The following is a 27631-nucleotide window of genomic DNA, read 5'->3' as shown; positions in this document are numbered from 1 at the left end:
GCGCTTCCCGCTGGGAAGCGCCGTTCCCCGGCCCGGGGCGGGCGCGTGCCGCGCAGAGGCTGCTGGGAAGGGCGGGGCCCCGCCCCCCGGCCAGTGCGGCGCGCGCGGCGGGGCGGCGTCCGCCATCTTGCATCGGTGTCTGCCGCCGGTGCGGAGCGCTTCGGAGCGGCGATCTCACCTTTGGACGGCGCCCGGCGCCGGGCGTGCCCGCCGCGATGGGTAAGGAGGGAAAAACGCTGAGAGCTGGAGGGTAGGGGCGGCAGAGGCTGCACCGCTTGTGGGGCGGAGTGCCCGCTGTAGGCCGGTCCGCCGCTGGCTGCGGCGGGGAATTGCCCACATGGCATCTCGGTCGGGGCTGGGATGGGGTGTCCGCTTCCTCAGCCAGGAGGGCTCTGCCGCCCTCCCCCTTCCCTGCCTTGCTGCCGATGGAGGGGGCTTTCCACCCCTTCTGCTGGGGACGTGAGTGAAGAGCGTCGCTGCTCGCTGTGTGTAGCCAGGCTGGGTGGGTGTGTGAGTGTCCGGCCTCTCGGGCTGACAGGTCAGTCAGTCCTGGCGGTCTCGGACCGGTCGGTCCTTCCGGGCTAGGTCGGTGCGAAGCCTGTGGGCAGCGTCCGGCCGCGGAGAGGCAGCGAGGCGCCGTGTTTAGTGAGCCTTATGTAGAGAAGAAGGAGAAAAGAAAAAATGTAGTGTGATATGTCTTAGACTATGCACAACAAGTGGGTGCAATGCAGGATGTGGTGGGTGGAGGGATTTGATGTTAAAACGGGTGTAGTTTTTTTAGCAGAGAAATGCAGGCTTGCTTGGATCTAGATGTAGAAGGTGTGAAATCAGGGACTGACAGACTTCTTGCTCTTACGATGTCTATATTAGAAGCCTTCTGGGGGGACTATACATTTCTCAGCTTTTTCTTTAAAAACAGTTTTGCTGAGACCTTCCTTCCAGTTGACCCTCTATAACTCTTCAGAGAGCAGGTGTCTGGGTTACTTTGAATGTGCATTTCTCCTGTTCAGTCGATTTCTTAATCTGACAGTTTTATTGGCACAATTAAATTAGTAAGTCATGAACGATTAAGAAAGAGGTGGTGTTCTAGGACTAAATAATCCAGTAGCATTGATGGGAAATGAAGTTACATGACTATTGCAAGAAATTTGCCTTAGAAAGTGGCACACTTAGCCTTGTTGTGCAGACATGTTAGTAGTTAGGTTCTTGTGAAGCAAATACTGGAGTGAAACAGGCTGCCGAGTCCTTGTAGTGTTTTGTCTCGATATCAGCCTAAGTCTGTAGTCTGCTTTCCTCTCATAGTTTGTGTTTATTGCTTAGTGGTCCTTGGTACTGCTGATAAAAAAAAAAATTGAACCAAACAAAAACCCCAAAACAAATTGTCTCAGCATGGAAGTTGCCAGAGAGCTGTGCACAGCTCAGGAACTGTAGTTTAAATGTTTTCTTCTTGTAGAAGAATTCCAGACAAGTGATAGTTTCTGTAGAGTCGTGTTTTTGACAGTTGTTTCTCAGATAAAGGCTTCCGTTCTAGCTTTAAAAAAAGTCACCATGCTACCTTTTCCACTCTGATCATTCTGGTGACAGAATCATGAACTGTCACTTTTATCTTTCCACAGCTGATGTACCTGAAATGACAGTCAGATTCTAATCTTCTAAATCCATTAAAAGAACCAGTAATTAGAATGAAACAATAATTTTGTTAGTTTAAAATGAAAAAGAGTCTGCCTGTCTGGGTGCTACTGACCCTTACATTATTTTTCTGCACACAGATTAGAAGAAAAAGCATAGCCCTTAGATTCTGTTATGTTTGTAAGATAGTGAAAGAAACAATGCCATAAGGTATTAAATGAAGCAGTAAACTACAGGTTTTCTTCTTGGGTTTGTCCTTATTTATAATATATTGAACGTCATCTTTATGAGAGAAAGAAGGAAATTTCTTTGCTTCTTCACTGACAGAATCAAACTTTTGTGGCATATTATCTTTGGGGGTTTTTTTTCAGTTTTCTTACAAGATGCATAGTTTCTTTTTACAGTAGCTTATGCACTTTAATGCTGTATCTGATCCTTGAAATGAGCTGTAGTTTAATCTGCAGTTTGGAAGTGCTTATCTAGGCATAGGTTTTCCATGATTTCTGCATTAAATGTTTGGTTTTTTTATGAACTGGGTGTTGCAAACTGATGCAGGAGTATATAGTGCCTGCTGTAGACATTTTCCTAGTACAGGAGATGGCAGGTTTGGCCTTTTGGAATAATTTTGTATTTTTTCAATAGACAACATGGCAAGCCCCGGTAAAGATAACTTCCGAATGAAGAGCTACAAGAATAATGCACTTAATCCCCAAGAAATGCGCAGGAGAAGAGAGGAGGAAGGAATCCAGCTTCGGAAACAAAAAAGAGAAGAGCAGGTAAGCATTTTGGTGAGCTGTTCACTGTTCAGTGCCTGTGGAGCTATATTCAGGGGCCTGAAAGGACTTGAGCATACTCGTCCTCTGGAGTGGAATCCAGGAGGGCCAGATTGAATGTCTGTTTTCTTTGCAATTGTGGGAAGCACCAGGCACCTCTCAATAGAATCATAAAAAAAATGAACAGAAGCCATTTTAAGTTACATGGGCTCACAGAGGAGAGAGTTATGACTTCTAATTTTAATCCATAGTCTAGGTTTAAACATGTGAGACTAGACCGAAAGAACACTCATATTTCCAGTAAGAATTTGAAACCTTGCATTCTCTGCTACAGCTGGGGTTAAAGTTTTGCTGTGAAAAGAATTATTTTCATCTTTGATACCTTGCTTCCAATCACCTGAGCATCCCTGAACTATTATACAAACATTTGCCGTTGTTTTCATTGAATTTTTAGTGATCAGAGTATGTGGAACATTGTATTATTTAATAGTTTGTCATAGTTCTTCTTCACAAAATGTTTAGTAGTTTCTTGCCAGAAAGGTAAGGAATGTAGTTGGTTTTTCTGTTTTGTCTAAAGTGTATGAGTTTGTCTCCCACAACCTAGAGAGTGTCCCAGGCTCTAATCTACAGTCTGCTCTGAGGTGAGAATACATATGCTTCTACTGAGAAAGTGGTGCATGGGAAAAGAATTTCAATTATTTGGGCCAGGGGAGTAAGAGTCACAAGTGGTGTGGCTCTGGAGCACTTACCTGTGATTGAGTAATTCCATTGGAGTTCTGCTGAAAGTTTGTTTACATATTTTGTAGTAAGTGCTTCCTAGATAAATGATGAAAATAATGGGTGTTTCTTCTCCCTTGCTGACTGTTGTAACAATGAGACTACTGTTAGGCTCTGTTGGACCAGTGTTTTTCAATTCTTCCTGACCTGAGAAAGAGTTTATGCAGGGAGATGAGACCACTTATGCTCTAGAAGAAATTGTCACTAGTAGAAAGACCAAACAAGTTTACACTTTTCAACCAAGAACTTCTGTGTCCTTGTTGAGTGCTAGAAAGAATGGCTGGTCTTCCAAAAGTGAAATGTTGTTTCTTCTTCCTTTGTGTGTTTAAATGGAATTTAGCCTCTTTTGCATTCAGGATTCTGTAGTTGTTTTGTGTCCAGAATTATACCCAACCCATAAATGCATTAAACAGGAGAGAATGTCGTGGTTTAGGTTCCTGTTGAAATATAGCTGGATATAAATGTGGAGGTCTTCTGCAGTTTAGGACATGTAGAACTGCAGAAACCTAGGTCTGTAGACACCTAAAAGACAAAACTCTCAGGATTTATAGGTGGTTTCATTATTATGCTTACAGTTGAAATCTTAGTCAGTGGACTGAGAGTCTATAATTTCATTCTAAAGGTACAAATGTAATGTTCTTAGAATTGTTGGTTACACTGGTTGTAAGTGTAGTACTGGAATAAAGATAAAAATTTAGATTTGCATTCTAGAAGAGAATAGGTCAATGTGAATGTTTTTCTTGTATGCCAGAAAATGCAGAGGCACTAGTTGAATTTAATTTATTAAGTACTGTAGTGTTGGTGTGTATGCTGAGCATAGACAGTGAATGCAGCCAGTTCTAAAATGATTTTTGGACAGAGAATGTTTAACATTACGTGGTTTGGAAGTTCATCTTGAAGCTACACTGTTTTTTTTTCTCATCTATATGAAAATTACATTTCTGGTTTAACCATTCCTCAGCTGGGTATAAAACACAGGTGCAGCTTAGTAGTAGTCTTGTGTAGAAGGGAGGAATGCAGTGTGCTGAAACACAAACATTGCCTATGTATTGATGTTTTTAGCCTACAAACCAAGAAAGGGGAAAATAGCTTGTAGAATACTGGTTTTTGTTTAAAATGCATGCTAATTATAAGGGATAAAAGACTAAAAGCAAAAAATATATGTATCTTATTTTTCTTGTGGAAAAAATTATGGATCTTTATGACTAATAAGAATTTAGTTCTAAATGTTTGTCTGAAATGTTGCTGTGAAGTTTCTCAAGACACAGATATGATAGTTTTTCTCCTTTAGGTTATCTAAACTTTTGTATAGAATTCCCTTTGCATGGGTGAATAGGAAGTATGAGTAGGTAAAATTCTTTAACTGGTATTGGTGAAAGCATTTCTTCAAGTGTACGTCATCAGTACCCACACTTTGGTAACTCCTAATGTCTCCTAAAAATTTCACCTTTGTTCAGCTGTTTAAACGCCGAAATGTGTCTCTCCCGGGAAATGAAGAGTCCATGGTAGAAAGCCCAATTCAGGATCCTGATGTCAGCTCTACTGTTCCTATTCCAGAGGTAAATACTTCAGAGTGTGTTTAGAATGTTATCTATTAGTGTGCATAGTACTACACTACAATAGATCTTCTTTGCATTTTTAGGAAGAAGTTATTACAGTAGATATGGTACAGATGATTTTTTCAGATGATCCGGATCAACAACTCACAGCAACTCAGAAATTCAGAAAATTGCTCTCTAAAGGTAGGTAAACATTGCTTATTTTTTCTATTTGCTTCCTTCTGTGTTATGAATTATAGTCAGTTAACCATTAGTTATGTTTCAATTTAAAATAGATCTTGCAGAAACTTGTAGTTCTGTTTATAAAGAAACTCTGCCAAATCTCTTCTGGCCTAAAGGCTAAATACAGCAATTGTCATTATTTTGATGTTAAGTTTTTCAGACAAAGTAAAAAACAAGGATGTTTTTGATTGAGGTGTCCAGGGCAGTAACTAGCTGCACATTAACATACTTAGAGTAATTGTTGCAGTGATTTAGCTTCTCATTCCCATTCTCTACTCAAGGGGAAAAAAATTACATGGCTGGCAAAGAAGAGTTTTAGCTTGTTTCTGTTGGGGCTGTAGAATGTGCAGTCTTAAGGTGACACTGGAATGTGTGTAGCATGATAGGTAAAGGTGAGCTTGGTCTTTTAAAATAGTATCCAGTAGCCATAATGGCTCTTCCACCAACCTGAGCTAGTGGTGGAAGGAGCAGTGTTTTGTGAAGTGTTACTAATGTGCAAATGGATAATAGTATGTGTTACTGCTATATGTCACAGGATGTTTACTACACTGTAGCACTTCATAGAGAAGATCCTGCAGTCTTTTCAAGAGAAAAGTTTGTAACTCCTTTTGGAAAGAAAGTGATTGAATGAAATTATGATCTTCAAATCATATTCGTTGTTTTTGTCATACTGAAAAAGTAATTTATTTGGTCTTTCTACACAAATGTGTTTGTTTTTATTCCCTAGAGCCTAATCCACCTATAGATGAAGTCATTCAAAAACCAGGAGTAGTACAGAGATTTGTGAAATTTCTAGAGAGGAGTGAAAATTACACTCTGCAAGTGAGTTCGGCTCATACTGATTGTGGGTTTGGAATGGGAAAAGAAATCTTCTATAAAGAGCTTTGGAAGGCACATTTTGTTTTGTTTGGTGGGGTTCTTTAATAACCGAATATAATTATTGTTTACCACTGAAGCCATATGTTTTCATTATTGCTGCTAAAAATGTGACTTGACTTTGTGAATTTCATAGTAGTCTTTAGTGTCATGTATTCAGCTGAACAATAATTTGAGTGTTGAAAGCAGAAGGTGTTCAAGAAGATTTACACAGTGATATATTAAGATCATCAGCAATGATGTGTGAGCAGAATCTGTCTCATTAAGTGTTGAATATACTGTAGTATTTTTCAACTGAAATCTTAGCAAAGAAAAATTACAGGAGACTGAAAGACTTATTTGAAATGTTTTTAGGAAATCTCTGAGAAATATCAAATTAATGATAGGAGTAAGCAGTTCTGCCTACTCCCCCATGGGAATAGCACTTAGGCTTCATGGACATTTGTCCTGAAAGAATTAACTTAATATTGACTGAACAAAAGGTATTTCTACTAGTTAACAGTGATTCGAAATCTTTCTTAGTTCTGTAAGCCAAAACCTAAAAATTATGTAATTACTGAAGGGTCTTACTAAATAGAGAGTTTGTCAATGCCAGGTATTTTATTATATAAAGAGTACCATAATAGTAATTGCATATCAGTGGAAAGGAAAAAAGTTGGAAAATTAACATCTGAAACTCTTATGTCAAACTTCATGTCATGATTTTAAGTTTTACTGCTGAGTGGTTTAACAGAATTATGTTTGTGTTCCTCAACAGTTTGAAGCAGCTTGGGCTTTGACAAACATAGCATCTGGAACTTTCTTACACACCAAAGTTGTAATTGAAACTGGAGCTGTTCCCATTTTTATTAAGTTGCTTAGCTCAGAACATGAAGATGTACAGGAGCAGGTAACTGTCTTCTTGAGGGATTTGTAACTATCTGAAATTCACTTATGAAGGCCAGTTTTGGGGTGTGTGGGGTTAGAGAGGCTTTGAGCCCCATTTACCTACTAGCTAGTTGGTCTGCTTCCAGGAAGATAAAAATTTACTGTCACTATTTTTTCCCTCATGGATTTTTTTTTCTATTCTATAATATTTGCTGTAAAAATTACAGAATATCTGTAAAAGTTGATTTGCAAGCATGAATAAATTCACTTGGATGCTTTGCTTTTTAAGGCAGTGTGGGCTCTTGGGAACATTGCTGGTGATAATGCAGAATGCAGAGACTTTGTTTTGAACTGTGGAATATTGCCACCTCTCTTGGAGTAAGTATTACAAACTAATACTATAATACATTGTACACATATAGATAAATGAAAGCTTCAACTTAGAATTTACTTGAAAAAAATATTTTTTTTGTCTAAATTGAGAATCATAACAGTATGATAAGCAATTTAATGTTTTGGATTACATGAGCTTCATGCATATCTTTAATTAATTAGTCCATGACTGGAAGCTTTTCAGTGTTTGCAAAAGGAGAGAAGTGTTATTTCACAGGTATGAAATTTCTGTATTGTGCCAACTCTGTGTTGTAAGATTTCTGAGTGTATGTGGTGGGAGATATGATTTAATTCCTACTTGTATTTGTATGGTTCCATCTACCTAGGCAATAGGCTGTTTTTCCACCTTTGTTCAGTAGCTCCAAGCTCTAGCATTCCTATTTGTCTGTTTGCTTGTTGAGATGAGCTGACAGAGTAGTTGTTACATGACCTATGTTCCACTAGAAGATTTCACTGAGAATATCATTCCAGCATTTACTGTGTGCTTATTGTAGTATTTTCATCACAGGGAAAAATTTACACAGCACAAAAGTTGCTCAGTTTATTACCTCTTAAAGTAATAAAACAACTTAAAACATATGTAAAATAGCTTAGAATAGCAGAGGAGAACATGATTACTTTCACCAAGGACTTAAAGAATTAACATTTTAGACATTTTGGTATGTATCTGAAAGTGAACCTGATTTTTCAGGTGTTGAATCTTTCATGTTCTATTTGGCAAAAACAGAAGTAATGTGTTAATTTTTTTACAAGAACTTCCAAGTTACAGCTTTTTATGGAACTATTTTTATTATTATTAATTGCATTCTCTGAATGAAAACATCAGAGTTCATTCCATGCAGGGTTACATCTCCTAGCCACTTCTAAAAACCCTCAGACAGGTTTAGTTGAATGATTTTTCATATAAGCAATTGTTTAGTTTATAAGCATGTACATGATTTGGGAATGAGACATCCAAAAATATGCAAAATAATCTGCTCAGATTCAATTGATTTTAAGAAAATAGTTGCAGCATGTAAGATATGAAGATAAATAAATTTAAACTAGTGACTAGTAATAGAATTTCTCTTCCTTATTTGATGTTCTGTTGGTAACAATAGACATAAAATTACCTAAATTTTAATAAGAAATTGCTTTTTTTTTGTTGTTGTCTCTCACAGATTGTTAACAAATTCAAATCGTCTTACAACAACGAGAAATGCAGTCTGGGCACTCTCAAATCTTTGTAGAGGAAAAAACCCACCTCCAGACTTCAGTAAGGTATAATAAAGTAGTAATTTTGAGAAATCAGAAAGCTAAAGAATACTTACGTTTGTAACATTTTATAACAAACAGAATCTTTGAATCTGGATATGGACATACATTTTATATTTTTAATGTCATCACAAAATCTTGCCTGTCTGAAAAATCATCTACTTTGGCACCTCTCAGCAATAAAATCATATTGCTTACAGACTTGAGTCTATAGTCTGATACAAATGGTCATACACTGGTGTGAAGTGATGGAGAAATTATGCATTCAGCACTAAACCATGTGGGGCTGTATTTTCTCCAGAACTGTTGTAGAGAATGTGAGTTATAGTTGAGGGTTCATCAATTTTATTTTATTTTTTTTTTTGTTCTATGACTGTGAGTGCACACTGCCTGAATGAAATTTTGAATTCCCTGCTCTGTCAGATGCAGTTAAATCAGACTCTGATGACAGAGAGAGCCTATATGCTCTCACTGTTTTGTTTTTTTATTCTTCTCTCTAGTATGTGGCTATAGTAGGAGTTTTAGCTTCTTATTTTCAGTATGAAATTAATTTCTGGTAAGGTTAATGACTTTAAAAAAGCTGAACATTGTGTATTCTGGTAGAAGAGACTGTGGTTAAACAATCGTTCAAGTTAATCTGGAGAGAGTTTACCTCCTGAGTTAGTAACTACTAACTAGTAGTTATTGTTACTTATTAATTCTTGAAATATTAACAAAAGAGGGGGATTTCTGATGTCAGTTAATTGAACACCTTACAATGACTCTGCCTAACCTATATTCTTTACTAGTGTTTGTTCTGGTAGTGAAAAAACAAGATTTTTCTTGGTTTGAATGCAAAACCACACAAGGATGCCCTGTAGGCAGCTGCTAATAAGAATAGGTCCTCTGCTTTTTGCCCTTTGCAACAGCAGCAGTTGGACACATAATAGAGACTGAAGTTGCATAACCCATGTAAGGTAAAGAACTAAGTTCTGCAAAGAATATGAAATTCCCAGGCTACAGATACCCATCAGGTTCAAATGGTGTTAAGATGGTCCAGTTCATTTGGTTCTGCGTGGAAGTTACAGAGATTAAGGCCAGAGGGTACAACAGCAGTGAGAACTGACATGAGACCCTGCTTGTTTCACCCATTCAGTGAATGTTGGGTGCTGTGTCTGTTATTCTAGGTTGGTTATTACAAATAACTGCTAGTACACATACAAAGCCAGCAATAAAAAAAACCAAAAATCTTTATTACTTTTAGATTCTGCTCCCTGGATGATTAAAAAAAGCATCAGTAATTCCTGTAAAAGTAGATGGTTTTTGTTTAAGCAGAACAATTATATACTTAATACAGTATTTCTCAATAAATAGGCTGGGAATTAGAATTTATCCACTTCACTGGTTTCAGTTTGATATCTGGTTTAATCAGAAAGTGTTCCACCTGGGCCCTCATTCATTAATGACCACATACTTGAGCAGTAAAGAGTTTTGCACATTAATGCCTTTGCAGAGTATTCTCTGAAACTTGAAAAGCAGGGAACAACTAATTTTATGCAATATTTTTCTTTAACCTAGGTTGCTCCTTGCTTAAATGTTTTATCAAGACTGTTGTTTAGCAGTGACCCGGATGTATTAGCAGATGCTTGCTGGGCCCTCTCTTACCTTTCAGATGGTCCCAATGATAAAATTCAAGCTGTTATTGATTCTGGAGTGTGTCGAAGATTGGTAGAGCTGCTTATGTAAGTCTTCTCACCAAGTAAATGTCATATAGTACTGTTAATATTGAGCTATGTTTTCTCACCTAAAGTCTTAATTTATTTTTGTGAAAAGTGTTGAACGTGAATTCAGTCTGAAATCTTTTAAGCTTCTTGCTAGGATGTTCGGCTCCTGCAATTATTCCTGACACTGACAGCGAATCCAAAGTATTCCTCTACATTCCTTAAAATTCCTTAAAATATAATGTAGGATTCCATATACATGAAGGAATAGAATGGCAAAGGCTGAAGACCAATCTTGAATTGTAAATTTATTTATTTATTTATTTATTTATTATTTCACTGTTGTACTTTCTAGGACATATAATTGCTTCACAGACAGTTCTTGGACTTAGCAAAGTCTAGAGGCTGGCTAGAGCTACTTTTAAACTGTTCCAGTATATTTGGGTTATTGTTCATTATTTTCCTGGAAAGGGAGACTAAATCTCTGCAGTCACATGGGACTGGAGTAGTAGTCCCATGTGAATACATTAGTATTAGTATTATCTACTAGTAGTAGTAGACAGTAGTTCCCACACAGAGAGCTCAGCACGCTTCCCCTTGAAAAGCTCATTTTTATAGCTGTCAGGAGAGGGAAGATTGCTTTCTCTTCCATAGAAGTTTTAGGGCAACTGTGTAATTTCCTTCCTCCACACATCATGCAACTGAATATGGACTTCATGTGTTGGCTTTTGGGATTATTGACTCACAGAAGGGGTAATTTTGCTTACAAAACATACTAAGCTGTAGTATACACCTCATAACACCCCCTCTGCTTTTGTGGATATTGAACGATGCATGTTCAAATATCATATTTAATAATACTTGAGCTGGGCAAAATGGATCTGCTGAGCAGATTGCTCTAAGTTGTGTTGTTCCATAAAAGTGCTGGGTCTTTGAATCAGCAGTTTGGTTGTGGGGTTGCAGTAGTCAAATTTGGCTAAACAGGGAAAGTGCAATATGTAATACAGTGTTTTTGATAACTAAATACTTAGCACCTGAAGTAAATCATTGTTTGCTGAAAATGCAAAAATATTCTTTTAACACTTGGTAATATCAAGCAATATAATATTTGTCTCCAGGCATAATGATTACAAGGTGGTATCCCCTGCATTAAGAGCAGTTGGAAATATTGTTACTGGGGATGATATTCAAACACAGGTAAGACTACTTGATTTAAGAAAATTTACTTGGCAAGACAGAATTTTGTAAAAACTGACAAAATTCATGTCCGGTATAGGTGTCTGCATGCATCACTGAAAGAGTCTTTCTAGAAAGCTTTGTTGTTGATTTGATAGTTTAGGCTCCTATTTTAAGCATTAAGTTAATGCAAGAACGAACATTTTTTTTGCAGCATTGTGTGTAGTGGATTGCTTCATTTCTTTGAAATGAAAAGTATGGTACTTTGACTGTTGCTTTTTTGTTTTTTTGGGTTTTTTCCCTTCCTTACAGGGGGTTCAGTTATTCATTATGGTTCCCTTTTTTCCAGTCTTAAAGGCAGCCAAGGCTTTCACTTCTAAGCTATGGTTATACTTGATTTGTCCATGAATTTGTATGTGATAGTATTACTGACGTAATTTATTCTAAAGATCTATTTTATTAATTTTAGGCAATGGGATTGATTTTGAAGCAGTGCAGTAAATAGGAAGACAGCTCCTACTTTAAAAATAATTGTTTCTAAAAGGCTGACAGTACTAGTGTAAAAAAGAATATAAGGAAAAATGTTAATTGCATAATTAGTGAGCTCTAGAGGAAAGGATTTTGCTAAGGAAATAAGTGGAAAACCTTACCTCTTAAAAATTAACAACCGTACAAATTAGATGTGCACTTGTCAGTCATTTTGACTTATTCATATTTTAGTGTTAAGCAGTCTTACTTAGTTTTGCAATTGTCAGTCTTTTGGTCTGAAATTAATTGAAGGCAGATTCTTTCAAATTGCTGGATTGTCTGGTCACACACTCAACATTGAACTCTAATTTTGCAGGATATGACACTTTGTATAATATAAATATCGCAAAATCTTTTGAAGTCCTCTGTTAAATGCTTTTATATTCATATATATATATATGTGTATTGCTCAAGGGTATATATGTATATATATAGTACAACCCAGTTCTCAATTTTTAAATTATTTTAGGTGATTCTAAACTGCTCTGCATTACCGTGTCTCTTGCACTTACTTAGTAGTCCCAAGGAATCTATCAGAAAAGAAGCATGCTGGACTGTTTCTAATATAACTGCAGGAAACAGAGCTCAGATTCAGGTAAAGCCTGCGAATTTGTTAATTGGTTGGTTTTGTTTTCATTTTACTACTTAACTTGATTTTCCTTCACAAGATGTAAATGGATACTGCACTGTCTGTATTTGTTTTAATCCTATCTATAGTTTTACCTAACCTAAATGCTTTCTTCTCAACTTTGAGATATTATTTTAAATAGAAATAGCTGTCACAATTTGTACTACAAATTTGTCCAGTAAAAAGTGAACCAGTTTGGAAATGGTGAATATTTTGCTTGGATAAGACTGACATGATGTCATCAACACTGAGTTGTGTTCTTGTGGAAGTTACTGCATCCTGCTTATTGTTGCAGGTATCTGGAGCTGTCTGAAAAAAGGTTCTGATCAACAAAAATGAGAATTCTGAATCAGAATGCATATTCCAAAATTACTTTTTTCCCCTTCTACTTCAGTCAGAGATGAAAATGTTACTTCCTTATATAACTTAAAACATGTAATAAAGTCTCTAATTACAGACATAGTCTCTCGATGGAGACCACAGACCTCAATAAAATTGAATATTTTGTTCCAAAGCTTGGTCTTCAGTTCAAAAATTCAGGATGTGCCATATGATTTTTAAATGGGCCAATCCAGGAAGCTGTGCTCTGCCCACCAGAAACAGAGAAATAAAAAACCCAAGGTATTCTGATGGTTGCTGCAGTGCAATGTTGGAATAGTTCTGAATTTCAGTTTAGCATTTCTAGTTTGTATGGCACCATCTAAGCAATATTCTTTGTTTTAATATCAGCAGGCATCACTAATTCTTGTAGTTAAGGCTATAAGTGTTCTTAAATCTTTATTAATGGTTGTAAAATGTTACAATTTCATCTCTTAGGCTGTTATAGATGCAAATATTTTTCCAATATTGATTGAAATTCTTCAAAAAGCTGAATTTCGCACCAGAAAAGAGGCAGCATGGGCCATAACTAATGCAACATCAGGAGGAACCCCTGAACAGATCAGGTAAGTTTGTGTATGTTACTAATTTTCTCTGCCTAAGGATCTTCTATAGGGCATTCAGATTTCTGCATTTGAATCTTGACAGTCATAGCAACAAAATCCTAAACATGGCCTCATTGCCATGAAACTCTGTATGGAGGCTAAATGTAGAAATTCAGAAAAATCAAAGTGCATGCAACAAACTTAATAAATAATTAGTACTTTGTTTTCACCTAAAGCTTTCACAGGCTTATCTTCCACAGCTGACACTACATTGTCAAGCACAATTGCACCAATTGATTAATTGTTTCAGTGTTTGAAAATGGAAAACTGTGGGGGTTCTTTAACAAACTTGTGCAGTAGGATTGTATATTTGGGGACAGACTTCACGGATTTTAGTGGTTTCTTCATGTATTTTAAATGCACTATCAGTATTATTTTAAAACGGATATCTAAACTCCTTGCTCAGAACTGAGTTTGATTAAACTTCTACTGTCAGTAGCTATTTATATGCTGCAAAGATAGAATTACTAGAATTAAATGTTCTCTGGTTTCTCTGAATACTGTAGAATAATGATTGCTTTGAATCAGTAGCTGATAATTTGATTTAAAAGTTACTGTATTATTGGAAGCCAGAACTGAAAGTGGTAGCTTTCCAGCATATTTAGGAGTTCTGTTGCAAGAAGTATGTTCTTATTTATTTATAATGTAACTAGTTAATCCTGAATTTCTTATAAGCACTAAGTGTTATCAGAGGGATAACAGGGATAACAACGGAAAGCATCTTGGTTTTTTAAAATTTTATTTTAATTGCTTATATAATGTAACATTTCAAAATCTAGCATTTTAAAAATAAATTTTAATTCAGGAACTTCAAACAGTAGATGTGCATATAATACCATAACAATGGTTTCTCATCAAAAATACATTTATATTATTGGTATAATGAAGTTTTAGTCCTCCTAATGTCCTCAGGTTACTACTGCTTAACTGCACAATAGTTTTAAACTACTGAATTAAACTATATTTAGGGAAACCTTGCTGTTTTCATTTTACTTGCATACTAGAAGCAAGGACACAAGTTATGACATCTGGAAGTTCATACAAAATTTTTTTCAAAATTGGGAAAAGGAAGGGATACGCAGAATCCCAGTATTTTTTGTCTTTGTATTTATAGTTACATCCTTCTCTTTATAGTAGGCGATGTTAATATTTTAACGGACTGCTAGTGTGGACTGTGTTAGCACAGAACAGTGCCCAGTGTTCTTGCATGTACCTAATGTGTTTACTTGATATCTTTACTACTTGAAAATTTCAGCTGCTGGAGAAAAGAACTTCCTGCTAAGTTTTTTTCTTTTATATTCAATTAAACCCATCTGCATACTGTAGGTAAAAAGAAGTTAAAAAGACTACAGATTTCACACTCCAATTAGGAATACACACATTATTTTTTTTTTTTAATTAGGATAATTTGCAATATTTATTTCTCTTTGTATTGTTGCATGTTTTAGAAATTTTGTTGTTTCAGCCATTTTTTTTTAGCAAAAGTATCAACAGCAGTAGACTGTATGTCAAAATAAATGTGCTGGATTATGAGTTCTTCTCCCCTTCCTCTGTTTCTTTTCTGCTATAAAGGTATTTGGTAGCACTAGGTTGTACCAAGCCTCTTTGTGACCTCCTAACTGTGATGGATTCAAAAATAGTACAGGTGGCTTTAAATGGACTTGAAAATATTCTGCGTCTCGGAGAACAAGAATCAAAGCAAAATGGAATTGGCACTAATCCTTATTGTGCCCTCATAGAGGAAGCCTATGGTAAGAGCACACTTCTTGTAAAAATGCATACCTGAACCTCCTTATTCTAAGCTGTAAAAACAAAACCACTGTGAGTCATTTTGAAATTTGCAGGTAAGTTTTAATACAAGAATTACTCCAAGCATAAATAGACATAAGGTATCACAAATTAAGTAATGTAACGTTTAGGGGAAAGTGCTTAAATGCAGAAAATGTTTGGGTGTTTGTTTGCGGTCAGTTTAAATGTTCTTCTGGAGAAGCATTCTCAGAAGGGCTTAGCACAGGTGTCCCAGTTCCATGTCCCATGGAACCATGCTTTGCATAAATTTATCAGCCATTCCTAAATACAGTTTTGAATACTTTACTACATAGTCCTGTCTGCTATAGTTTCATTACCAACTGGGATGTAAAATCAGACGTTTTTAAATTAATCCCAAAGTTGGGTCACTTTTTAATATAGTAAACATCAGCAACAGGAAAATCAACTTCAGATCATAAAACTGACTAAAAACTAAAATGTTTTTACTTTTGCAAGTATTTTGTTTAGTTTCTTAGAAAAGTTCTTTAATTGAACGACTGTATACAGACATTCTAGAAAAACTAATTTGTGGAATTTCATGACTGGATTATTTTACAATTGGCTTATAATGAAGCTGGCATTCTTTATGGAGAGTTGCCTTTTTTGTAGCTCTGACAAAACAAAATTGGCAGACATTTGTATTTCAGAAACTGCTAGTAACTAATAAACTGTGGTTCTAATTGATTACATTACTTCTGACTTGATGGTACTAACTTTTCTGTAAAGCAGTCTTTACATCTGAATTCCCTGTTAGAGAGTTTTTTTAAATCAAGTGCATGCTTGAAGAACTAAAGCAATTAAATGCATAAGAGGAATAATAAGTACTGAACACTTCAATGGAATTTACTGTGTTGCAGATTTTCTCTCCATTCATAATTTTAAGTGTTGATTCTCTAGGTTCTCTTATTTCCTTTAGCAGTTAAGCATAGGCTGCTGAAGCTGTCAAGTATAGGTTAAGGAAAACAGCTGATTATATCACCCTCATTGCTTTGGCTTCTGCAGTCACCAGAGGGTTTGAGCTCTTTCTAATCCAACTTAAGTGGAATCTACATTACCTTAAAAAGCTAAACAGGAATTTTATATCAACCTAACTGACTGCCTAGCACTTAATTCAGCCAAAAGAGCAGAAGTTATGTTCTCTACTTGCAAAATGGTAAGCTTTCCAAAGGGTAATATTTTTAAATATTAAAATGAAAATCAAAAAAAGATACCAGACTGTGCCCATCAGTCATCATGGATGACTCCATGAGTGGAGATTAGAATTTAGAGCTGGGGAAAGACTTAAGAGTAGAAGAACAGAAATTGGGATATTAGTTTAATTTAAATGCTTCTAGTGTAGTTTTACAGTGAGTTTGGACAGCAGAAAATTAAGACTAGAAATACATGGGTTAAGAAATTAAGAACCAGTGGTATGAACTTAATTGAGGTGACTTGGGATTGCATCTTTCTGTCTTAAGAAGTACTGCTGTACTATATGCTGTTTCCATTTGAATTCATCATTCATTTAAGCAACTATATTTTTGAAAATGTTCTGTTTTGAATTTAGGACTTGATAAAATTGAATTTCTTCAGAGGCATGAAAACCAAGAGATCTACCAAAAGGCTTTTGAACTCATAGAACATTATTTTGGTGTTGAAGAAGAGGACTCTAGTATTGCACCTCAGGTGGATGAAAGTCAGCAGCAGTTTGTGTTTCAACAGCAGGAGGCTCCAATGGAGGGGTTCCAGCTCTAAACTACTGAAGTGAATATAAGCATAAAATTTAAACACTTGTATGGTTTGGGCTTTTTTTTTTCTCAGAGGTCTTTTCTTTATGGCCAAAGTTAGAGGAAAAGCTGAATATGTTTTGCAGAAATATATGAAGAAACATCTCATGCACTTTTATATATTGTGTTAGAGACAACTGTTCTCTGTTTTGTATTTGTGTTCTTCATTATCTCTTATGTACAGAAAACAACTGTGAGTAATCATGTTTAAAAGCATTAAATGTGATTTAACAAGAACTGTTTAGCTAAGACTTGGTAGGATTTTAGGTAGTGGTTCTGAATTTTTCATGTAGTCTCAAACTTCATATCAGCAATACAGTTACTGACAGTTGAATTTTTGGCAGTAGGCTTGACTTGCCCAGTCTCTATCAAATCTACCTCTTGTATTGAAGCAGAAACATTGCTTCAGAACTAAGGCATGAAATAAAGATGAGCTTGTAAGAAGCTGAATTGGAATGTGAAAAATATTTATTTAAATTGTGAAACTTTTATGCATTACTTACTTTACAACACACTGTTGGAATTTATTTATAAAATGTATTTAAAGGCATAATAGATATACGTATATAATGCTAATTATCTAATATAATATTGAATATATGAAAAAGTTTTTTCTCAATTATGTGGGAAGAGGACTATTTCAGAGGTTTTCAAATTGGAATCAGCAGAGACCTTGCTGGTCATTTGATGTTGGCTCTGTAATGACAGCTGCTAAATGGCATTACAAGTCAGCCACAACTGCAGTACTTTGCAGTGGAAGCAGCCGCTGCAGTTACCACAAGAAAGCTGCAATTAAGAATGACAGAAGGGTGATGTGCATTAATCACCAAGCTGATTTTTCAGCTGTCTTCTGTCAAGATGTGGTAACACCACTTTAGTTTGAAAAACATTGCAGTGTTTGCCTTTTAGTACAATAGCTTCTTAAAAGTTTAGACAATAGGTGTTTTTTTTTGACCCAAGTACGCTACTGCCACTTGAATTGTTCCTTAGGTTAATGAATTTGGTTTGCTTTTGGTAAGACAATAGAAATACTGCAGTGAAAAATGAATAGTGAATCGCTCCAGTTGAAGGAAAAGTTTGTTGTACTGTAAATAGCATTAAGTATGTGGACACCAAAACTAACTAGAAGTTATTGTCATCTAAATATTTAGGCTCTACAATATACAGTGTTTGCTGTTAAACACTAAAAGAAATAGAATTCTAATATTTACGTTAACAGTTGAGTACAGAAAAATGTATGCTCTGCTTTGACTTGCATATAAGTAGTGTTTCTGGTGTAATAGTAGTATATCTCATTTGGAGAAATTAATACTTTGGGTTAACGCTGAAGTATTTCTATTTTTTATTACCTGTAATTAATGTATTAACATCAAACTCCTGGGTTAAGTGAAATCTGTGACAAATGAGAGCATTTCATGCTTCATGAAAAGCTGCAGTTCAAACTTTAAATCACTTACCCATGGCACTGTGCTTGTCACTAAATAATATTTTAATGCACTGAAAAATACAGGTTAAAGGTGGTATCATTTACAGTACCATTTTATATTTAGAATTTTTTTTACATGCAAGTTAAGATTCTAAGATGTTTCACTTGGATGTTACAGCAATATATTCTATATTGTAATTGAATGTGGGACTTGAAGTGGATTTTCTAAATTAATGGTCAGTTTTGACTAAGATATAACTGGGAGGGAAGCAAACTCCCTTTGAAGTCTTTTTAGTGGAAGATAGAGGTGTAAGAAGTGTATATAGGAGTGCTGTTACTTTATGAACTCTGAATAATGAGATATTTTAGCAAATGACACTTTAAACCTAGATTTGTACAGCATACAACAGTTTTGAATAGTGTAATAATATTGAGTACAGCTGCCAAATTTTCATAAAATGTTAGGTGATTGTACTTACGCCCTTTTTACTCTATTAGTTTTAGGTTTTCATATACCAACCTTCATTCTCTCCCATGGTCTCTCCACTCCCCATCAAAGAACAGGGTAACAATCATGGAAATCTACCAAGATTACAAGCAAATGCTGAATTTCAGTGTTCTAGTGTAAGAAAATTATTCAGGTAACAGGGTATTCCTTTGTTTCTAACAAGCTTGTTTTGATAATAACCAGCCGTGCCTGCTTTTTATTTGGAGAACCCTGTAAAACTACATTTATACGCCTCTCTTATTTAAACCAAATCTGAACTATGAAAATCTTAATTGAAAGACTTGAAAATTAAGAAAAGAGGGAACATCTAAAGTATTACATTTGTTTTGAAAGAATATCTTCAGTTGTGTGGATATATTATTCTATCTTGTGGATGGTTAGTGACTGCACTTTATACATTTAGACAAACTATTTCATGCCTCTGATATGTTTAAATGGAACAGTTTGAAAGGGAACTAAAATTGATAGATTTAGGATAATGAAAATCCTTCATTAAATTCAACATTTGGTTTACCCTGATATTGTTAAAAAATAACAACAAACATTCTTTAAAGGATAATACATACAGGATGGTCTCTCCTATTTTATCACTGAGTTTATGTCATGCTTTGTTAAAAGCACGTAAACGAACAAAATAAAACCAGAGATTATGACTTAAGGTCAGTTCCAGTGTACTCGTTTGCAGGTAGGGCTATGATTATGATGGTATTACCTAAATAGATGAAGCCAGTATGGTGGGAGGAACAAAACTGTGATTTGAAAATCTCTGTAAGTTTGGTGTTTTATATGCAATTTGAAGTGCCCCATTAGTTACAAAGTCTGTTTAAAAATACAGGGGTTTGGGTTTAATTAAAAGGGTACCATTTGTTCTGCTTAAATGTGAATACTAACTAGCTAATCTATGCAACTATGCAGAGCATAAGATTTTTTTTATTAGTTCCCTTCTCTTGTTACACTGAATCATATCTAATTTTTTCGTCATTGCACTTTTGTCTTAGGACTGGTTCATACAGCTTTTTAATTTTCTAGTATTTGCTTTACACACTGTTGCTAGCAGCAATCAGAAAATAGTAATAATGTTGGCACAGAAATGTTTGCTGTAGAACAAGTTTGCAACTGGAAACTATTTAGTGTTGGGCCTGTCTTTAAAAAAGTAGTAAAGATGCACTATTGTCTTTCCTCCATGGTTAATTCTCAGTAGGTTTATATTTATAATTGTACAACTGAGGATTTTTGTAATAGGTCTGCAAATTGATACGTTGACTTAAGCTGTGACCTCAAGATTTCACTGAAATCTGGAATGAAAAATTCTAGTTACATATGGCACAATGTCTTCATATAATGCTTGGAAACTAAATTACCTGTATTAACTTCAGATAGTAATAGTGCATCTTTAAATCCAGGCCAAAGGTCCATTACTGTAACAGAACACATATAAGTAGTATGCAATATTATGGAATGTTAAATCTCCAAATACCATACAGAAACCAATAAAACCTATTTTACAGATGTTTGCTGTATTTATTTAGTGATCTAATAAGTGTTGCTGCTTAAAACTAAAAAATGCAAATACCATTTTGAATACAGCATTGATGCCAATGAATCCCAAGTGGCAGTTTGTGCACTGAATAACTGCACTGTCACCAGACAGAAAACTTCTTGGGTTTAAATACTTTGTGGTTATCTAACCAAAGGTAACTGGCATTCTTAGGAAACTACCTCATCTCCTATAAAATGAATTACTGCTTTTAATCATATGCAAAACATTCTAAATAGTTTTAATTATATGCAACAAGTATCCTGAATATCTTCCTAATGAAAGAGACCTTCCCTTTCTTTTTGTAGTGCTGTAGCTGCCCTTACTGGCTCCAGGGTGTGGATATTGCAGTTGTTCATGTAGGGGTGAAACTCACTAATTGCTGTCAGCAGCAGGTAATTTTGCTCTTCCAAGGACCTTCAGCATTTCAGGCGAAGTTACTTTGTCTTTGCCTCTGCAGCCAGTGCAGCCTCCTCCCGCCACTTGGCCTTCTTTGCCAAATTTAAGCTGGTTAAGGACTCATGACGTGCAGCAGCCTGAAGAGGTAACAATGTAGGAGTAAGGATGCACCCAGGGAAAGCTACCCAACCTCAGGAATGGGCAACAGCCACTTGGGGTGGCGGGGTTGACAGAGACTCGATCAGCTAAAACTTGGACAGCCGTAAGCTGCCGCTCTTGGTTTAGATTTGTGTGCTTTTCACAGAATTCCATTGTTTTAAAGTATGCTGCACAGTCATACTCACCTTCTTAGCTGAAGCAATCACCGCAAAACAGGCAATAATTGAGAGCCCAATCATGATGTAACAGGCTTTCACTCGGGCCTTGTTTCTTGCCTTGTCTAGCATCTCTGGCCTGCAATTAAAGTACTTCAATTGAGTCATTAAAAAAGGCAAAGTAGCTCTTCAAAGCATTGCAGACATAACATCACAATTTAAAAATAAATATAGAATTAGCTTCTGAAACAAACATCTTCAGTTTGCTGCGGTTAGTTATGTATCAGCCATCTTCTGATCCTAACCCATTTCCCGTGGCAAAGCAAGATTTAGTGGATTTAGACTGTTTTGGAGTTTTTTAAACTGGGGGGAAAATTGCTCAGGCAATAAATGTTTGCATTTCAATGCTTGGGGTAAATACACCAGAAATCATACTTTAAACTCTAAACAAAGTGAAGATTAAGTGGGGTTATCTGTTTAAAACAGATGGAGGCGTATATGTGGTGTCAGATGGAGCTCTCTTTATTCAAAGTTAACTTTAGAAATCAATTACTGCTCTATCTAACATGTTCAGATGGTGTTCTGTAGGCTAAGGACTTTACATCCTTGGATTTTTGATTAAAGCAGAGTTCGCACTACTACAAGTTAAAGGTTTTAGTTCTTTATTAAAGCAGCAGCGTGACAAAGTGGGTGGGCACTATTTCAGGAACACACACCTAAACAAAATCAATCTACAGGATTGTTTTTGCTCATCATCAAAGGCAAAAGTAGTGAACACTGTTGTCCTCTGGCAGTAGTCAGTGCAAAGGAGGCATTTTACAACCCAGCAATCTGCTTTGGTACAGCTCCTATTTCCACTCTCCTCTTCTGAGCCAGCAGTGTGGCCCTGGGAACCAGTAGTACAGGAAATAATGAAAATTCTCCCTAAACATTCAGCTAAGTTTTTCAGTCAAGCATTATACTGGGGAGTACAGTTTTTAAGATGTTCATAATACTGGCTGTGCACCATTTTCCTTTCATAGGTCATCATGGGAATATTTTATATAGATATTTGTATGTTATAAGTACATGTTTTATACATATGTATAAACCCACAACTATATGTGTAAAAAGAATAGCTGCATAAAGAATTTATTTTGTGTTCTAAGTAAACATGGTGCAATGCTCTCTTTCCTTCAAAAACCTTTAGATTTACTTTAAAGAGTACCGTGGTTGGAGGGGGCAGAGCTGGGGATTTGACAGTGCCCATGAAAGCCTGCACCAGAGCTGAGGGCTGCAGTGCTTTGCTCTAAGGTTCAGTGTGGTGGAAGAGGACAGGTCCCATGAGTGGCAGTGTTGTTCCATCCCTTCCTTGCTTCTGGTTTGTACAATGATAAAAGTCATCTTCAAAACAAACGGCACATCAGACAGGCACGTAGGATCATTAATCCAATAATCCATTTGTGGCAACAAAAGCAAAACCGTAAATGTTATTAGGCTGATGTATTAGCCTAATTATATTTCACAGTGCACTAATTGAAACTCCTCTGAGGCAGATTTTCACTTTCTCCCTGCTTTCTGCATCTGCTTTAAGGAAAACAGACCTTACAATGTTCTTCCCTAATTGCATATTGGGGCCTTTGCTGTTCAATCCTTAATTAAGACTCCAGGTGTACCTCTGCTGAAGTCAGCAACAACTGGGACTTTTTTTTTTAAAAAAAAGAAACCACAACCTTGAATAAAGCCTGCCAATTTGTTTCATAGTACAAACTATCTTCAGCAGTTGGTTGTGGTCACAGGTAGCAACACCTTGCAATTATTTTCTTGGCAAGAGTTAAAACAGTGTAACACTTCAGTATACAGTTCACTTCTAGTATATTACTATTTATAGTATAGCATAGTCTTACAGTTCTAAAAACACTTTGCTCACCCAGAAAGCACAGTGGTGACATTCACCTGCCAGGCCAGAAAGGAGTGATTTTTGTGCATGTGTCTGTATGACTGGCAAACACCACATCTTTATAAACATCTCCTGATGACTTGAACAGCATTTACAGCTCCTGAGACATATCTGAGCCTTCCTCTAGAGGAAGATGGTGAAACTAACAGCACAAGAGAGGTTAGACTGTCCAGAAAGCCACTGTCCCGCTCAGCAAACTCCAGTGAAACTATCAGGAATCAGCAAGAATAGGGAGAGGATGCACCTGTTGCTTTACACAGCTCTGATACTGTTTATTCTCAACATGTCATCCAAGGTAGAGACATACTGTGATGATAAATAGTGTCCTAGAGAGATGTCTAAGGTACTTTATAGCATGTAAGAAAAGGGAGCCTTAAACATTAGAGGAGTTTCAGGTGTTTAGTGCCTGACTCCCTTATGGGTTGCTAATTTTCAGCAAGTCAGAGAACTGTAGTGTGTGTGGTTTGGGTGGGAAGGGACCTTCAAAAATCATGTAGTCCAGTGGGTCAGCAAGAATAGGAGAGACTAAGGCTATCTCAAGTACTCAGTTTTCCTTGATGAGTGATTCTCCTCTCATTACCTCCTTCCCTATTTTTCCTCCAATTCTATAATAAAAAATAATTTGTTGTATGTAATTATTCAGTGACAGCTCCCTTAGAACAGTCTATGCAAGCTATAAACAGAAAATATTGTTTACCAGTAACGTCCTTCTCTGCACGTTAGGAATAAGCAAAACAAACAAGCCAGTACATAAATGTAACCAAGGCTGTCCACGCAGATGGATCCAGTTCTTAAGCCCAGGCTCTAGGGACTCCAGCAAGGAACATTTTCTCATCTTAACCTCTAACCAGGACAGGAAATTCTCTTGCCCTCTAGTTTGTTTCCAAGTCTCAGGGTTGTAAAACCGATCTGTGGAAAAGCTTTAAATTTTCCACTGGATCAGGATCACACCACTGCTTTCCCTTCAGTTCCATGTTACCCTTGGACAAGGCCAGTGCACTTACGGGATCCTCAGAGGAATCTCTTCTTCTGTCTTGAAACGTCCAGTCCAGAGAAGGATTTTTTTGTCAAACTTCGAAGGTTTGTAACTTGCGACCACCCTGTGAGCCTGCTCAGCTTAAAGAGCAGGGAAAAAAAAACACACATTGTAAACCATGCACTAAGAGAGAATTATGGGTTACCTAAGAGTAAAGTGTGCAAGGGAAAAACCCTACCCATTTTGGTAGGAAGAGTAATTTAGGGATTATACCTCCAAGTCTCGGCTACACGAAGTCACCTCCGCGCCGTCTCTGGATTGTCCCCGCACGCAGCGAGTATTTTTGTGCGTCTGATCCGACCTCCCCGCCGCCCGGGGTGTGGGTACCCAAGCGAGCAGGAGAACTCTCGGGACCACCCGAGCTGCAGTGCCACCGGCGGGCCACCCCCACCGGGCAGCCCGGCCCCGCTCCGCCCCGGCCCCGAGCCGCCCGCCCGCGCATCTCCCCGCCAGCCCCGGGACGCCGCCGCGGGGCCGATCCCGGCGCCTCCGCTTTCCCCCGGCGTGGCGGGCAGCCCCTTACCGCGGGTGGTGCCCGGGCTCCGGGCGGGATCCCCGGCGGCAGCGGCTCCCCGCGGAGCGGGCGGGCGGAGCGGAGCGGCGGACAGCAGCCGCCCCGGGCGGAGGCGCGCCCGCAGCATGCCGAGGATGGCGGGGAGCGGTGGGACCCCCTGTCTCGGCCGGAGCCTCTGCCGCAGCCGGAGCCTCTGCCTCTGTGGGACCCTCTGCCTCTGTGGGACCCTCTGCCTCGGCTGGAGCCTCTGCCTGGCCGGAGCCTCTGCCTCGGCCGGACTCTCTGCCGCTGCCGGAGCGACCCCGGCCCCGCCCGGCCCTGCCCCGCCCCATCCCGCCCCGCGAACCCTTCCAGCCGCACCCGGAGGAGAAGCGACGAGAACCGGGCCGGCCGCCGACACCCGGTCGGGATCGGTCCTCTGGAGAAGGCATCCTGTTCACCTACCGCACTCATGGATTGCAACTCGAGTGAGGAAAGGTCATCGTTCAAGAAAAAACTCGGCTAAAGAAACAGACGCGGCAGTTCAGCTTCATGTTAGGACGTGCACCTGCTGGAGCGAGTCCTGAGGAGGGTCACAAAAACGACCAGAACACCTCTCCTGTGAAGACAGGCTGGAAGAGCTGGGGTTGTTCTGCCTGGAGACCTTACAGCACCTTCCAGTGCCTAAAGGGAGACCACAAGAAAGATGGAGAAGGGCTTTTTGCAGGGACATGCAGTGATTCCTCTACTCCCATTACAAGGAGTAATGTCTCTAAACTGAAAGAGGATGGGTTTAGATTAGGAAGGCATTCTTTCCTGTGAGTTTGGTGAGGCACTGCCACAAAGTTGCTCAGAGTAGTTGTGGATGCCACATCCCTGGAGGGTTGGATGGGACTTTGAGCAACCTGGTTTAGTGGAAGGTGCTTCTGTCCATGGCAACTAGGTGATCTTTGAGGTCCCTTCCAAACCATTTTACAATTCCATGTAGAATATAAATTCTGAGACACAACCCTGCCCACATCTGTGTTGCTGTCATTTTACTGCTTTCAGAATGCTCAAATATACTGATTCTCATCACAGGCTTTTTCATCTACTTAAACTGAAAAACTTATTTATTTTCTGAAAAACCTTTCATATCCTGGACAGAGTTTTATTTAAAAACAAACAAACAAACAAAAAAAAACCCAAAAATCAAACAAAGAAAAAAAACAACCCTGAAAAAATTTTCAGAGAAATCAGCACAGAGTAGACATTTACTAAATAACAGCCTGTATCAGCATGATATTCACAACAGTGTAAGACCGCCTCAACAGAACTCCATCTGATGCATCAAGCAGTGGAAGATTTTACGTGCAACAGCCAAACAAAGCCAGAATGGCTGCAGATGAACAGAGGAAGTCCCACTCCCCAGGGATGGATCACTGTCTGGCAACAGCTTAAGTCCTGTGCTCAGTGTGACAGCACAAAAAAAGAGTTTTGAGTGATTTGTAACCTCCAGCTATTTTTTCTTCAGGAGCAGAGCATATAATAAAAAGGAAGAGATGCACCTCCTTGCATGCACACACACCCCTTGAGCAGCTATGCCCTCTTTCAGAGTGTTGTCAAGGAGATGAAGACACATCAACAGAAATGAGGACAGTACTTTACCTTTGCTCAGAGAGAGTGGCATAGTGTCAAGCAAGGCTCCTTGTCCCTGAAGACACAGCCGAGAAGGGTAGGAAGAGTCAGCACATCTGGGCTGGGCTCCGTGTCCTTCATTATGAGCAGCATCCCAGACACTGCTATTAGTTGCCCCTCCTGATGGTCACTCACACATTTAGAGTGACTGTAGTTCCAATGGCTGTCAGCAGAGCTGCTGGGAGGAAGCCTGGAGCTCATGTAGTTCACAGCACTCGCCCAAGAACTGCTTCAAAGACTGGGCAGCTGAAAGGCATCTACACAGCCAGAGTTACTGAAATCTCAGAGGAAATTATGCTCTGCAGAAGAAGACATCAAACACTTGGTGGCCTTCATGGTCTTCATTCTGCCTGAAGATACATTGTATGATAGTGACTTCAGAATGCATCATTCAGGATTATTAACAATGGATGACATGAGCCCTAAAAAGGTTAAATAATGTTTACATTCAGAGCAGCCTCCTACTGACCTTGACAAGCAGCATTTTCCCATTTGATTTCTCTGTGAACAGTACTGTATTTGGTGACATTTATTCTCTCTGTTGCCCTCGGAGATGGAAAACGTGCCTGTGGGATGTTAGTGTTTTGAGAAGTGGTTTCAGGATCTTTCCAAAGTAAGCAAGCAGAGGGCCAGAAAAAAGTGCTGATCCCTTTGGCCTCACATGGCTTGACCTATAGGCCATGGCTTTGGGAGCAGCAGGATAAGACTTTGCAATGACTCTGGAAGGTGATTCCTGTTCTGTGCTCTGGGGATGAAAATCTGTTTCAGGTTCATATAATGTTCCCATGACTGGCAAGAGGAACAGTTAGATTGCTGGAATACTTACTGCCCTGGGCCGGAGAATGTGCACAAATGATCCTTTAGCATAATAAACTCCTGTTTTGAGCTTTCTTTTATCCTCTGTGTAGGGAAGCACAAGCTCTTTATGTTCTTCCTATATGTGATCACTTGCTTCTTGCAGACAAGGCATTTAAAAACATGTAGTACATCTTGCTATAATGTCTCTTTTTTGCTGCCAAGTCAAGCTTGCAAACCTGTTACATCCTCTCTGCTCCACCATGGACTGTGCTTTGCACAGAAGACCTGAATAGCTGGAGAATTAGAAGAAGCATGTAGGGCTCCTTTGAAATTCTGCCATATGTAATGTCTTTCCTCAGAGATACCTTGGTAGAGACCTTCATACTGCTGTCACCAGGCCCTGTTCATCAAGACATTCTCCTCATTGTCCTGCAGGATGAATCCCCTACCATACACAGCTTTCAATCTAAAGGATGTTTCTAAGCAGGCTGAGGTCTACAGTGGAAACACCTTACAGGTGTATGTTGTCCAAGGCCAAACATAAGCTCATGGGGACAGGTAAGG

At 38.2% G+C, this 27631-nt stretch overlaps 2 protein-coding genes across 2 annotated transcripts; one reads left to right on the top strand and one right to left on the bottom strand.

Annotated features, from left to right (window-relative positions):
* Window positions 1-89: 89 nt before the first annotated feature.
* On the top strand, window positions 90-20383 carry KPNA5 (karyopherin subunit alpha 5). The gene is made up of 14 exons (XM_015622678.3): window positions 90-219; window positions 2272-2405; window positions 4637-4738; window positions 4822-4921; window positions 5688-5782; window positions 6594-6725; window positions 6993-7081; window positions 8257-8356; window positions 9908-10071; window positions 11169-11247; window positions 12224-12349; window positions 13199-13326; window positions 14938-15116; window positions 16721-20383. The coding sequence occupies exons 1-14, from the start codon at window positions 216-218 to the stop codon at window positions 16906-16908; spliced, it is 1620 nt and encodes a 539-aa protein (XP_015478164.1). The 5' UTR covers window positions 90-215; the 3' UTR covers window positions 16909-20383.
* FAM162B (family with sequence similarity 162 member B) lies at window positions 20378-27056 on the bottom strand. The gene is made up of 5 exons (XM_015620463.2): window positions 26931-27056; window positions 24623-25031; window positions 24068-24179; window positions 21155-21263; window positions 20378-20947 (listed from the first exon to the last, which is right to left on the bottom strand). The coding sequence occupies exons 1-5, from the start codon at window positions 27054-27056 to the stop codon at window positions 20849-20851; spliced, it is 855 nt and encodes a 284-aa protein (XP_015475949.1). The 3' UTR covers window positions 20378-20848.
* Between the last annotated feature and the right edge of the window lie 575 nt (window positions 27057-27631).

The sequence above is a fragment of the Parus major genome, chromosome 3 (assembly GCF_001522545.3).
Source record: "Parus major isolate Abel chromosome 3, Parus_major1.1, whole genome shotgun sequence".
Classification (NCBI taxonomy): Eukaryota; Metazoa; Chordata; class Aves; order Passeriformes; family Paridae; genus Parus; species Parus major.
The sequence above is the reverse complement of the archived record's forward strand: the minus strand, read 5'-3'. Positions and strand labels throughout refer to the sequence as shown.

Bases quoted from the DNA above. Each gene is read 5' to 3' on its own strand.
- KPNA5 (XM_015622678.3), top strand. The intron at 6,726-6,992 runs GTAACTGTCTTC...TTGCTTTTTAAG, and splicing joins ATGAAGATGTACAGGAGCAG to GCAGTGTGGGCTCTTGGGAA. The intron at 13,327-14,937 runs GTAAGTTTGTGT...TCTGCTATAAAG, and splicing joins GGAACCCCTGAACAGATCAG to GTATTTGGTAGCACTAGGTT.
- FAM162B (XM_015620463.2), bottom strand. From the start codon at position 27,056: ATGGGAACATTATATGAACCTGAAACAGATTTTCATCCCCAGAGCACA. The intron at 21,264-24,067 runs GTAAGTGCACTG...CTTTAATTGCAG, and splicing joins GAGATTCCTCTGAGGATCCC to GCCAGAGATGCTAGACAAGG. The intron at 20,948-21,154 runs GTGAGTATGACT...TTACCTCTTCAG, and splicing joins TGATTGCTTCAGCTAAGAAG to GCTGCTGCACGTCATGAGTC.